The sequence below is a fragment of the Leptosomus discolor genome, chromosome 7, assembly GCF_034619465.1.
Source record: "Leptosomus discolor isolate bLepDis1 chromosome 7, bLepDis1.hap2, whole genome shotgun sequence".
Classification (NCBI taxonomy): Eukaryota; Metazoa; Chordata; class Aves; order Leptosomiformes; family Leptosomidae; genus Leptosomus; species Leptosomus discolor.
This window is the reverse complement of record NC_141397.1, coordinates 18630601-18645347: the sequence shown is the minus strand read 5'-3', so window position 1 is coordinate 18645347 and position 14747 is coordinate 18630601. Positions and strand designations below refer to the sequence as shown.

General features: G+C 38.0%; 1 protein-coding gene across 1 annotated transcript in view; it reads right to left on the bottom strand.

Annotated features, from left to right (window-relative positions):
* RBMS3 (RNA binding motif single stranded interacting protein 3) overlaps positions 1–14747 on the bottom strand; it is a 709828-nt gene that overhangs the window by 23279 nt on the left and 671802 nt on the right. The window contains exon 13 of the mRNA XM_086467847.1: positions 7896–8006. Coding sequence (XP_086323973.1) covers positions 7896–8006 — 111 coding nt within the window. The remainder of the gene's footprint in view (positions 1–7895; positions 8007–14747) is intronic.

The window sequence follows — 14747 nt, the reverse complement described above, 5'->3', positions numbered from 1 at the left end:
CATGACCACAGGACTGTTTCTCAGCTCTTGGCAGAGAAGACCTGTGGAAGCACCACCTCTGGGATACACTCCTTGCTTTTCACATGACCACATCCTCAAACTTGTCTTGCATTACAGAGGCCCCACAGAGATTGCACCACTGATGATTTGGATTCATTACTTCTCTGGAAAGCCACATTCATCATTTCTGTCAGAATCACCTGACTCTCCTTAAACACAGGCAGGACAATAAAAACAAGTTTCATTCTAATAAGGCAAAGAGTTACATTCTTGATTACAAAACAGAAAACACATTTACAAAAGAGAAACACATCAAGAAAATACAGATGACAGATTTGACATTTAGAGTACTTTTGTTTTCCACCTTTTATTGAGTTTGCCAGTTGTAGGTGTGGCAGGATGTTTCAAACCTAGAATTATATTCAGCTCTTTTTAACCTATTATTTGTTCCTCTTTTCTACTTCCCTGTCTGTTAATAAAGAGCCTCTTTCAGCTGAATCTTATACAAATCACTAAAGCCTAATCGAATCAAACTAAACTAATCTTTTCTCCCCAAAACCTGCCCTGTCATTTGTGGCATCAGCACAATTTCACATGCACATGTGTGAACATACACTTTTTTCCTCTTAATATTCAAAGGTTTTAGGGGTTTTTAGTAGCTAGAAAGACAAGTTCACAATCTTGGTTTGTCTCTAGCAGACATATGAACAAAAATTTATTGGAGTATGACTAAAGGTGAGCCTTTTAAGGGAGTATACGCTGCAGACCACCAACTATATGCCAGATAATGTAAGTTTTATGGCTTTTGGTTTCTATTACTATTGCAAAATTAAAAAAATTGATTTTATATGCAGTGCATGGCTATCACTAAATAACAAACATGCTTTGGAAGCGGTAGCTTTGAACTACATTCCCATTGTCCTTCAAAGTACCACTAGGTAGCACTTTAAAAAATCACAAAATAGAACTGCAGCAGCTATACGTAAGAAAACATAGGAGAAATAAGCCTCTAAATCTTCTAGTTCACAGATATGTGAAGTCAGCTGCAAATTAATTACATGAATGACATTTGCCTGATTATGAAAATGAAGTTGTGTTGGTTATGGATCTTCTGGTTGATACTTTTTGCTTTGCCAATCCATCGCTGTTGCTTTGTGTTGATTTAACTTTTTACCACCACAATCAGGGACTTGAGTCCTCCTCTGAAAGGGAATCTGGGCTAATGTCACTTCGAGTCAGCAGCTGATACCTCAAAGAGAGGCAAGGAGTCCTCAACAAAAGCACTTGTTCATTTGTGGAAGTGTCATGTGAAGGTAAAATTTAACACAGAATAAAAGCTACTGACACGCTGAGCTCATGTGAAGGGCTGCTTGAACCAAAAATGGAATTCCCTCGATCTGTGTTTATTCTCCTTTTACATTCCCCTTCTCTGTCTATGGCAGGCAGTTGCTTTGAGGGTAGGCACACTTGCACATAAAGGCAAACAGTAAGTCACTACCAACAAATGGTATGAAAGTAAAGCTGAGCTCAAAAGAGAAGGGGGAACACTACAGAAATGGGATTTTGTAACCTCTATTCATTCAAAAATACCATCTAAGCATAGCTATGGTCAAATGTAGACTGTGGAACCCATGCTGAGACAGCTGATTAGAAAGAGCCTCCTCCACATGAGGGCTGATCAACTCAATTCTTACAAGACTCTGTGGGACTTCAAGGTGGTCCAAAAAGGGAAAAATCACATCTTTCCTTGTTCACCCTACCAGGTGTTTGGCCTATACCATCAAATTAAGAATTTTTCCACCCTGCTGCTGCACCTGCAAACGTTGAATCTATTTTTTTAAGATTGCTAACCTATTTGTCTCAACAATATTTAGTGGCAGCAAAATCTGCAAATTGATTAAATGCTTCATCAAAATGTTATTTGTTCCTTGTTGACTACTTGGAATCTGATGCTTTTCAGTTGTACTGAGTGCCCCTTTTTATCTCAAATTATGTATCAGGCAAATTGGAGCTGCCTTTCAAGAGGCTGTTTGGGAAGGAAGGTGCAGGAGGAGCTATTTGTTTTTTGTGAATCTCAAGAGAGCTTATGCTGTTCTCCCTTCCAACCAGAACGATTTCTCCTTAAATGGTTCTCCTGCCCCAGACCGCTCCATATTGTTAATCACTTGCCTTTGCCTTGGACTTTGTCTGAGTAAATGGACAAGGATGATCGTAGTTTCAGCCTGAACTAAGCTAATGTCATTTGCAATGGGTTCAGTCCTGTATTTTCTACACAAACAGTAACTGAAACAGTCAGTCAACAAATAAAATAAAAGAGCTTTAAGATTAAAACCTGATAACGTGAAAAGCACAAAGCTGCAAAGAAACTTTACTTCTCCAACTCTCCAGGGACCTTGCAACATACAATTAGAATAACAGAGAGTGCTTTTTGAACAAGGATCTGAACATCAAGGGAATGCGATGATGTCTGATGCGATGATGTAGCTGTAGTATGTGCAAATAGAATTGCAGATTAAACAGGAAAAAAAAACCCAACCCTATCTAACAATGCAGCTATTCTGCTGAGGCCTTTAGGTGACATTTAAACCACTGGTGACCATGGAGCATCCAAAGGAAATAAAAGATAAAAAACTTATAACAAGCTTGTTGTTCCATTGAATGGTTCTGGAGATATCATCAAGCTCTGCTGGCAACAAAAAGAACCAACAAAGTGAAAGATAAGACTGATGTACCTGCATAGCAAGCCTGTTATTCCATTGAGAGATTTCTAGTGATACTACACACCAGGAAAGCTGAGTTAGGGTAGTTTGCAGTTTCAACAGAATCCTACATTACGCCAAAGCAGTTCTTCCACCTCACTGCATTTTTAATACAGAGGTATCCAGAACAATTAAACAATTTATTTTACGTTTTTTTTTGTTGGTTTTTTTTTTTTTTTTTTTTAGTGCAATGGAGAACTAATTTTCTAAGTTCCTATTATGTTTCTAAATGAGAAACTGAAAGCTGAGTGAACCATCTGGAAGCGTGAAGAACAATTAAGCAGCAGAGTTGAGTTAGCAGTTTTAGTAAAAAACCTGGCTTGTACTCACTCTCCCATTGGTGTAGGCCTCAAAGGTTTAAGATGAAACAAGCCTACAGTAAGGCAGTTCCAAAAGAGAGCGGAAAAAAAGCTGGAATTACCTCCCTGCCAATAAGGAGTAACAAAGGCTGCCTTAATCTGTTGAATGAAACTGGAACCCAAGCAGCATCAGAAATGGATGCTAACAGCAGGGAGGGGAAAGAAATCTGGACCAAGAAAGTGCAGAACAGAAAACTTCCTTCAGGAACGAGCAGCAGAGGAGAAAGAACACAGCAAATCTTCTTTCCACTGAAGAGGTGGATTATTGCTGCTGACGGCCAAACGTGGAAGTGTCACAGTAAAAGGGAGCTGAGCAACAGTGACTGAAAGCAGTGATCAGACTGCTCAGTTTTTATATTTCTAAAGGTTTTTGTATTACATCCACTCAGGCATCAATCACAACTTTATTAAACCACGAAACAGATGTCAGATCAATGGCTGTATCGGAAACATTTTGAATGACAGGCTGATGATGGAACAATTCCAGCCTCCATACATTATTAAACACATACTAATGCTGCTCTTTCAAAGCTACCCTTATAGACTCACTCACTTTATTCTCCCTCTATGGTACCTTTTTTAATAGCAGACTTAACTGCAAATGAATATTACATGGGAAAAACAAGACTTACTGTAACAAATAATAATAAACTAGTAAACAAAAGAAAAATTTCAAGGTTAAACCCAGTTGTCTGTCTTCACATTATGCCTCTCAGCATTAAAATTTCATTTTAATACAATTGTAGGAGCCGAGGCTGGGTTGTCAGCCTTAATCAGAATATTCAGAGTTTTCACCTTTTTGCTGTAATCTTGACATAATTTACGCTTAGGTTTTCTTTACATATTTGCCCACAGCCAGTGCACCCGTGTAAATGCTTTCTGCTCTTTTTGAGTGAAGACATATGTATGAAATATACATACAAATATGGCAGAAATCACCCCTCTGGCAGACCCTCTGCTTAAGATTTCAGGGACATTTGGGGAGGGGATCAGAGCAGCACACTTGCCTCTCAATTCATCAGTAACATAAACTCTATTTTCACTGGCATAAATCAATCTGATTTTCATAAAGGCAGAAAGGAATTCTGTTCTTGGTGGATGAGCACAAAGCACAGTAACTGGGAGATGCAAATGTTGTACAAAATTATCTCACAGCACAGGAACATAGGGTCAAGTTGCCATGAACTGCAGATCACTACCTCCTCTCTTCCCCTGGTGCGCTTTACCATCCTTTGGCCTGGAATATTTGCTGCAGCTGTATGTTTTCATGAGGTCAGCAGTGAAATCAAGTAAAGATGGATTTGCAGTTTTTCACTTGGCCTGGCATCTTGATAGCCTTAGTGCATCCACCTGATTAAAGAGTGCTTAGCATAGCAGAGATGTCTGATTTTATGCAGACAATTCAATAATAGATAAGAAATAAGAATGTTAAAAAAAGATAATAAAATAAAATTATATGCACATTCTTTGGGATTTTTGGAGAGAAAGAAAACTTCTTGCTCCTATTATGGCAAATGGTTTCCTAAACAAAATTCCTTGTCCTTTTTGTGGCCAGTAACTGAAGGCCTCCCATAGCACAAGGGGAAGGCAGCTGGCTGTGAGTGGGGTTGTAGGAAAATTGCTCTGTTTTGGCTGCTGAATTGGATGCTCCCAGATGGAAGTAAGCACCCCTGCCAGCATTTAGCCAGAAATGCCCGCCCTGGGCTGGTGACTAAATGATCAATGCAAGCAGGGATGGAGGCAGCTGCCCCTCAAATTCCCATGGGGTTTTAATGTGTGCTTCAGGGTTGAGAGGTCAAAACTTAAATCCAATTTTTGATTTTGAGGCAGGAATTGGCAGAGGCCACTCTTACTCAGGTAACTCGCCTCACCAAAGTGCTAAACAGTGCTCCTCTGTAAAAGGTTTCCCCTCTGGAATGGCTTCAGCCTGGACAGAGTATTTTAATCTTTTAAAAGCATCAAAAGGCAGAATAATTCCCACAAGATATAAGGCATGCATAGGCCCTTATGCTATTTCTCTAGCTTACTCACTAGGGAAGAGATTTTCTGTTGGAAGCACTGTTTTAGAAACCTAACATTCATCCTGAATTGGGCAAGTCTGGAAGTGGGTTTGAAGTCAATTCTCACTTAAGTGACCACAGAGTTCTGTTTTGGCTTAAAAATATGTTATGTTAATTAGCAAAATGGTTTGTCTAAGGAAGTGAATGTATAAAAGCCTTTTAATAAAAAGTGCTTTGCATACTGCAAGCTTTTAAGTTAAATTCGGACAGAGTTACAGCCACACCGAGCAGAATCATTTGTGACTTTTTGGCTTATTTGCTTAAAAATATATGGCTGGTTTCTTGCAAGATAGCTGGTAGCTCTTTATGGCACCCTGTTGCACAATTTTAAGGATAAAATTAAAAAATATATTCGTAACAGAAATGTATAGTTTATGTCTTATCTCCCATAAAACTTAGTCCTGCTGAGTTACTCACAGTACGCATGGTTTGGATTTGGCTGAATTCATCATGGCTTTATGCTCTCAATGCTGCTCTCTCTGGACTGAAATTCAGACTCCAGAATATATGAAGTACAAATATCTCTAAATAAATCATATTTCTAAATAGGTTGTCCATTTCCCTCACATTTTTTCTGTAACAGAACACATTAGAAAGATTCAATTTGAAGTCATGATGGATACATCCAACAAAACTGCTACTGGTAGCTCAAATCCTGAAGTTCTCCCTTTAATTCCTGAGAGGAGGAATTCCCAATGACCTCCATGATTACCTTGCTTGCATGAGGACATTAACTGAATATGGTGCTGATGGAATTTTTACCAAAGAGAAATCCTGTATATGAAAAAAAAGGGTGTCATTTGAGATTTCGGAAAAGCCAATGGATATTGTGACACCCATTCTTTCTTGCTCTTCAGGTTTTCCGTAAACGAGTTAGGAGTTTTAAAGATAGCAAACATAAACCTATATGGTATACATCTGAACGTATTTCAAGAAGTTATCAGGGAATGCTATGGCCTTGAAAGATAAGACTTTGTAAAGAGCTAGGACAAGTATGGAAAGATTTTCTTTGCAGCAAAATAAACTTAGGATCTTATTATCACCCACTAGATCACCCACTGCCTTTCAGAGTCCCTCCCCTGCCTCCCCAAATGGATTTGTTTACTATGAGCATTTTAATAGTGGTCTCAAGTTGGAAGAGAATATTAGCTGGGAATTTTCTAGCTTGCATTAAGACTGTGAGAAAATGAGCACAGAAGACAATGTCTGTAAAAGTCATGGAAATGAAAATGATAGACAGAAGGAAGAATTCATACAAGCTGCCCAGCAGCACAACCAGAATTCATTTTCCATTTCTTTGTCTTAATTTTTAAACACACTTTTGAATCACAGTCATTACACATGCAAAAATTCTCACTAGTCCAAGTGTTTCCTTCAATTTCCTTTCTTCGGAGGGGGAAAATGTGGATATTAACTTTGAGATATAACTCCTACTTCTTTTGATTATTGAATGTAACATTTAAAATAATGGGAATAAACAATAAACCATCACATTTAAGTTTCATCAGAAATAAATAGAAGAGTCTCATATCTTAACAGAGTTTTTTTAAAAAAGGGGGAAAAGACACTGGAGTTAGAATTAAATTCAACAGATAAGAAAAAAAGGAGAGGAAGATAAAAGGATCAGGAAGAGGAAGAGAAGACCCAAACTAGTGGGTTAAATAACTTTGTACAGATACAACTTTATTCAGTACCTTAGTTAATTAAAAAAAAAAAAACAAACCAAAGTTGGAAAACTGTGTTCCTATAGAAAAGTATCAAGTAGTTCAGAGGTGAAATAGAAAAAAAATTTGTAAGTGCATAATAGATCTTTCACGTAATTATTATGTAAAGAGTATGTGGGCTAAAGACATGAAAGTGCAATGTTTATTCCTGCATTTTCAGAAAAATATACGTGTACATGCAGTGTGCGCACATTCACATATCAAACCACCATATATTGTATGTAGGCTGTTGTATTTTAGGAACTTTTCAGACTGTTTTAATAATCTCTAATAAGAGTATTTTCTGCCTTTCTCTGACTCTGGGCGAGTTAATTGAGTTTGACTTACACAGCTTAAAGAGAAAATAATTATTGAAATATGCATGTTTAAATACAATATACTGGAAACACAGCTGACCTTGACCCAAAATCACATTTCCGAGCTTAGAGCAAACTATGTATGGCTGGCTGCTATGATTTAGAAGAGAGTAGTGGATCCTACCATGAAGCCAGAACTCCCATTTCCCAATAGTATAAAACTTTGTACATTGACAAGCAATCAATTTCTTATTAAAAAGCAAATTGATAAAGGAGTACTTCCATATTTACATGAGAATTAGTACAGATAATTTCTGCTAAGTATTTTAAGTTTTGTTGTCCTACTGTTTTACTACTCATACTTCTTTGTCATTTCTGTTCTATAATACCTAATGCTGACTGTATGATGGTTTTAAAAATATATTTGTACATACATGTTTTCATGACATAGCAATATGAGGATACTGCTTGCGTTGTACATCATGTTTGGGCCCTGATGAAAGGCACTTTGATATGTTTAGCCGGATAGCACCAAACATCTCTGGACATGGAGAAAAAAAAGGTAAACCATGGCAGTATTAAACTGCAAAAAAGTGAAGCACTGAAAACCCACAAGTAATAAATTAACCTTGAGAAATTCAGTAAGCAATAAATGTTTTGCAATATAGAAAGTAAATAGTATAATCTATGATCTTACCGTTCCTGTTGTGCCCAAGGAAAGGTGGTTCATCTGTTGGGTCAGAGGGCCCATCATGCTTGCTGGCTGCATTGACATAGTGTGGTCCATCGTTGGTGTTATCACAGCACCCTTCAAACACACACCATTTACACATCAATATTCCACTTTAACAAAGAAAGCAGCATTCTCTAAACGAGTGAACCTGGCTGAAAACTTGACATGAATCTTAAAAGAGACTAATATATCTGTCAGAGGAAATATGTTTTGTTCCTATTGACAACCAAGCTACACACATATATTATTTGTACTACTAATGAGGCCATTTTATGTCAGTTCCAATTAAGTATCATTTTTTACTTCATTGCTTCTGACAAACAAATGCATATGCTCTTTCTATGTTGAATGCTACTGTACATTGCAAAATGTCTGTCATTTCTATTTTTCCATATCCTATATAGAACAATATTACAGACAGAACACATATGTCCCAAATTTTCTCTGACTTCTAAAACCCAGTCTCTAAGATCTTCAACCTATTATGGTAATTATCTTGGGTTTTTCCAGTCTCAATTAAGAACCCTTACTAATGACATTTTATAGTTGATTAAGTAAGACCAGCTATTGACAGTGAGTTTGTTAGTGACACCCATTTAAAACACATACACAGCATTTAAAAGCATTTTTCTTCTCTGCATGAAAAACAAAGACATTAATAACAAACAGCATATGAACTAAAGCAAGAACAAGACTTTGAACAAAAATGAAACAAAAGACATGCCAGAGAAGCTTTGAAGAAAGCTTCTTTGCCATTCATATTCCTTGCTTTTGCTCTCTCGCTCCCCAAGCTCCCATGTCGGTAACTTCATGCCTTAATGAAGTGTTGATTCTCTTCAGTTATATGGTGTAAAATGCTATTTCCTGTGTTGGTTATAGAAAGCCATCAGAAAGAATGGTCTGCTCTTTTTCTCGCAGATAGTGAAATAAGGAGATATTTCCAGCTATTTCTTAATATGAAATAATAGCTCTATTTTGTGCATACGTATGTTTGTGTGCACACATTACAAATTTGCACAATCACAACATTACATCTGCTACAAAGTGTGGAAAATGTGGATGGATATATTTCTTAAAAAAAAAAAAAAAAGGAAAACTGACACTTTTTCCATTGAGATTACTGACAATCCACCTATAAATAAGAATGTAAAATAAACCAGTTCCAAAACCCACGGCACACCTGTTCTTAAGTGTCTGTCTCACATTTATGTAGAGCTATGTGACTGCATCTCCAAGGATCTGATTAGAAGCAAAAGATACCAAATTTTCAGTTGCATATCTGAATACTCACAACTTTGTCGGAGACATGGACAGTGTAATTCAGTGCACCCTCAGCAAGTTTGCTGATGACACCAAGCTGTGTGGTGCGCTCTATACACTGGATGGAAGGGAGGCCATCCAGAGGGAGCTTGACAAGCTTGATGGGTGGGTCCAGGCAAACCTTATGAAGTTAAACAAGGCCAAGTGCAAGGTCCTGCACCTAGCTTGGGGCAATCCCAAGCATAGGCTGGGTGAAGAATGAGTTGAGAACAGCCCTGCAGAGAAGGGCTTGAGGGTCTTGGCTGACGAGAAGCTCAACATGACCTGGCAACATGTGCTTGCAGTCCACAAAGCCAACTGCACCCTGGGCTGCATCAAAAGCAGCATGGCCAGCAGGCTGAGTGAGATGAGTCTCCTCCTCTACGCCGCTCTGGTGAGACCCCACCTGCAGTACTCTGTTCGGCTATGGGGCCCTCAACATAAGAAGGACATGGACCCATTGGAGTGAGTCCAGAGAAGGGCCACGAAGATGATCAGAGCGAAGGAGCACCTCTCCTATGATGACAGGCTGAGAGTTGGGGTTGTTCAACCTGGAGAAGAGAAGGCTCCGCGGACACCTTATAGCAGCCTTCCAGTACCTCAAGTGAGTCTACAAGAAAGCTGGAGAAAGACTTTTTACAAGGGCATGTAGTGATAGGACAAAGGGTAATGTCTTTAAACTGAAAGAGGACAGATTTAGATTAGATGTAAAGAAGTTGTTCTTCACTGTGAGGGTGGTGAGGCACTGGCACAGGTTGCCCAGAGAAGCTGTGGCTGCCCCCTCCCTGGCAGTGTTCAAGGCCAGGCTGGATGGGGCTTTGAGCAACCTGGTCTAGTGGAAAGTGTCCCTGCCCATGGCAAGGGGGTGGAACTAGGTGATCTTTAAGGTCCCTTCCAATCCAAACCTTTCTGTGACTCTATAAAATAAACAAAAATAAACAATGCTGGGGAAGTACCAATTCAATTTTTTCTCTTTCCAGCAAAGTTTTGCCTATGCATATTCTATCTGAGAACGACAGATTCTGCAGTATCTGCAAACTGATTACTTGCATGCAATGGTAAAGAGGAGGTAGACTCAGCTTGGTCAGTCCTTTTTGTAATACTCTTGGCATATGAAAAACATACACGCTTGTTTTATGTCACATAGTGGATTACGTTTCCCTTGAGAAATTTGGTAAATTACAGAAACTAGCCTCCACAGAATATCTGTCATTATTCCAAATAAATGCTTATAAAACAAGCTGATCAGTGTGCAAGTATCAAACCTGCAACACTTGTGAACCCTCTTGCCTCTTTCTTGGCTGTATTAATTTGCACTGGTTTACACAGATTAATCCATTGATTAACTCATTCTAGTGAGCTACCACTGTGCTAACCTTCTTGTTGGTGCATGCCCTTACAAATCAAGATAATCACAAACTTTCACCACAAAATTTATTTCAGCATAGTGGAGTTAAAACTTTATTCAAAAAGTCCTTCTTTCTTGTTTAAATGACATTCTTCTCTTTCATGCTGCTCCTCTCTTTTTTGCAGGAAAAAAATCTACCCTTTTCCTGAAAAAGTCTGAAAGCAAATCTGCAGGACATACACTCATTCAGCCCATTTGGGAGTCCCTGCATAGCAGATTCGGTGCAAGGGTGTGAAGTAGCATCGTGCCCAAGGAAAATGCCGATTTTACTGTATGTTCCAAATCAGTAGCCTGGGATACCACGCAGCCAGACAAGGTCATAAGGCTTGGACATCCATCTGCATATTTTGGTTACGGTAAGAAATCATAAGCTTTATGCTCAGAATGATCCACACCACAAAACAGCATTTTTACTGAACCAATCCATAAATGCTCAAACCACATTTGTCAACTGATAAACAGTACTCAGTTCCCTCTATGAGCAGTTTTCTCCTTTGGCTTAGAGATGGAGAATTGCCTCAGGGCTTTCTGTGACAGACAAGGTGAGCTCCCACTTGTGATGTGTGATGGGCTAAGCAGAAAGTCACACTCACACCACAGCTTCATGGAGCCCCACACTGCCAGCAATTAATTTAGGATGGCTGCAATTAATTTAGGATGTCCCAAAGCCTTAAAATACCAAATTTTCTTTGCAAAGATGTTTATTGCAAAGGTATGGTTGGAGGAACTTGCTGTGATTACAGATGTGACAGACTGATAGCTATTCCTGTGTATGAATTCAGGAACCTGGAAATGAAGAAGGGGAAGCAGTGAAGGAAGTCTTATGATTTACTGTAGCAAACGCAAGTGCCAGACACACAGTGGAAAAATCTGATAGCAAATGTCTTTCAGTAAGTAAGTAAGCAAGACAGGTTTTGCAAATAAACTTTAAAAAAAATATGGACTGGAGAGAAATATATCAAGGACAAAAAAATTGCTCAGAGACAGTAAACGTATTATTTTAAAATAGAAAATACATCTATTCTAGTCTCTAAACATATGCTGTTTAATATGTGAGGAAAAGAAGTTGGGAAAACAAATCAAGTATTTGCAGCTTTCCTAAGACAGCTTAACTCATTTGAAGCTGACAGTTACCTAAAGCAGAGAATTACATGCATTTGCCAGACCATTCATTTACCAGAGTTTGCAGAATCCTCTTGTGATCACGTAGGGAAAAAATTATACTTAATTAAGGAAATATTGTCCGGTTGTTAGGGCGACACCCAGTCTCCAGACCATAATGTGTTTCATAATACATGCTGTCAAGTCCCTTCATGTTCAACTTATTTAGCTGTAGAAGACAACAATGTCTTGCATCAGATGTTGCCATCACATTAAAAGTAATTTGATTCTTTTCAGCCTATAATAGGTATTTGCTGATAAACACCCACTTGGCAACTGGCAAAGGCTACAGCAAACATTCTTCACCTTCATCTGTTTGTATGTCTGATTTTACTGAGTTTGTAAACTGTACTGAGAGACATCTTAGCACAGCATAATACTACTGAAGGCCCAGCTTAGTTGAAAAAACTTGTAGAAGAAATTATGATGAGGTTTTTGCCACTGTCTGCCAAAAGAAGTAGTTGGACTGCCAGTTATTTAGGTCTGCCCTGTTACCTCAGCATGATTAGGTTTTTTGGTAATTCCTTCAAGAAACTGGTTACTATAATGACTTTTAAATTTGGCAAGACATTCTTGGCATATGACTTGTCATACAATTCTGTCAATGCTACAGTGGCTTTAAAAGACATTACAGTTAACAGGGTAAATGGCAAGGAATCAATGATACAGAAGAAAATGCACGATTTTTGCAACACTGCAATAAACCCAAGATAAGTTCATTGACATATAGACTTTAATTCCTCTTCACTTCATTTGAAAGACCTTGCTGTTTTAAAATGCTCTAAGCCCTATGGGCATACCTTTCATATAAGAAAGTGAATATATTCATTTCAGAATATTTTCTCGTCTATCACTTACAAAGAAAGAAGCCTGACGTTATCAACTACAAACACGGTACACTCCCTGTACGGCAACAAACTAAAATGACAGAAAGGGCACTAAATGCAGCCTGTTTATTATAAGTAAGCTATCTCTTACTTACTACCAAAAGGCATCAGCAGAAATAAAGTTTATGTTGGTGCAATGACACATGGCACCTTATGTTCCTTGAACGGTGGGAAAGTGACATCTGAAATAAAAAGTGTATTAAGGGGCTTTAGGAACAAAGAGTTCACTGGTTGAGAGACGCATTTGGAGGCCAGTGGGAAGAAGGATTAGTTAGCTCCAGCTTTCTAGAATAATGAACTGTATTAAAGGCTTCTGTTTTATTCCAGTGTTCTAATACTGATACTGGACTTAAGGCACAAATACCAGCTGAATAAATAGCTTTTAAAGCTTACAGTAAGCATCTGCTTATTTTAGTTTACTTTTTCTTTATTTAGGAAGTTTTAACAAGTTAAGCATACTTACAAATTCTGCTTTGTAAATACTGGCCCATGTAAAGCCAATAAACATTACTGCAGCAAACTTACTTTTCAAATTTGTTTACAGACACATTGTGTAGTCATATAAGCACCAGGTCATTCCATCTGGAAAGTTATTACCTTACTACCAAACGAATGTCTTTATGTTATCGAGAACATGTTGTTTCTTGAGGTTTTATTATACTGAGTGAAAGGATGACTTTCCTTATATTTATCAGACAGACATGTCTATCAAGAATTAATATGAAAAAACCCAACATGCATACTTTTTTTGCAGATAAATGTAGTCTCTCTGCATACTGAATAAATGATGACCATATTTCTATTGATATACTGTTCTGTCTAGATTGACTTGTGTCATCCCTCCTTGGGCTGCCTCTTACAGACAGCAGAAAAAATAGGGTCCCCTTGTCAGAGCAGTGAGCCTGGTGAAGTACTCTGAACTCACTGTTAAGTGGCCAAACTTTCATGACTATAGTAGGAAGATTAAAGGTAGCTGTGAAATCATCTCTGCCCTCTGTCATCAACTTTGCTGGGAATACTTGTTGATATTCCATTAAAACTGATTATACTTCAAAATCAAGAAAACCTATTTTCCCTTTCTCAATGAAAAGTTACCAACTGCTTTGGCATTTATTAGCTGATCAGAGATTAAATCACAATTTGAGTACAGGGAAGAAGATTAGCAAACATCAGCTAATAATGTATATTCTGCAAACCTTAGGATTTGATTTGATTTCATTACATTGTTCAATTTAAAAGCTTGCTAAAAATGGGGTGAAGTGAGCAGGAAGCCCAAACCCTGCACTAAATTAAAGCAGCTTTAACTTTGGAATGGGCAAAACCTGATACAGACGTTCACCAACTTTGAGTCCTGTTTCTGCGGCAAGTACTAAAACACAACTTCATACTGTAGTATTTCTAATCTTGGGCATAAATTCAAATTCTTGTCTGACATCACATTCATACCTTAGTTGAATCTCCCTGAAGCCATGAACACATTTGCTTTCGCTTTCTCTCTCTTTTTTTTTTTTTTTTTCTGTATGTTTGTGAACTTCTTTCCTCAGATGAAAATATATGTCATAGGTCCAAGAGAGTTACTACCCAGAAGTAACTGGTCTTAAAGGTTTAAGAATCCAAATATAGTTTGGTAAATAAAGATCAAAGGTGATCTTTGTGTATGCACCACCTTTCCTACAACAGCCAAGGTTTTTGATGGTTTCTTTCCCATTGTCCTTCTTGCCTTTAACTAAATGTCCTGTCTCCTGGTTTGAAATACAGCTTTTCATAATATACAGAAACTAGCCTACATGTATAAATGCAGATTAAAAGGATATAGAAATGGGAACATCAAGAGATAAAGAAAATGCAGTTGATGCAGTACAAAGTTTTGTATCAGTAGCTGTGTGCACAAATAAAGCAATACCTGCAACTATATTGATCCTGGTTAATAAATGTATTACATCAGGGGGCACCACTGTGATATTATGTCAGCAGTTTATGCTCCTAGAGTTTAAAACCCAGTAAGTTTCATAGTATACTGCTATCTGTTAAAAAGAGATAGCATTTTTGTTGCAAACAAAA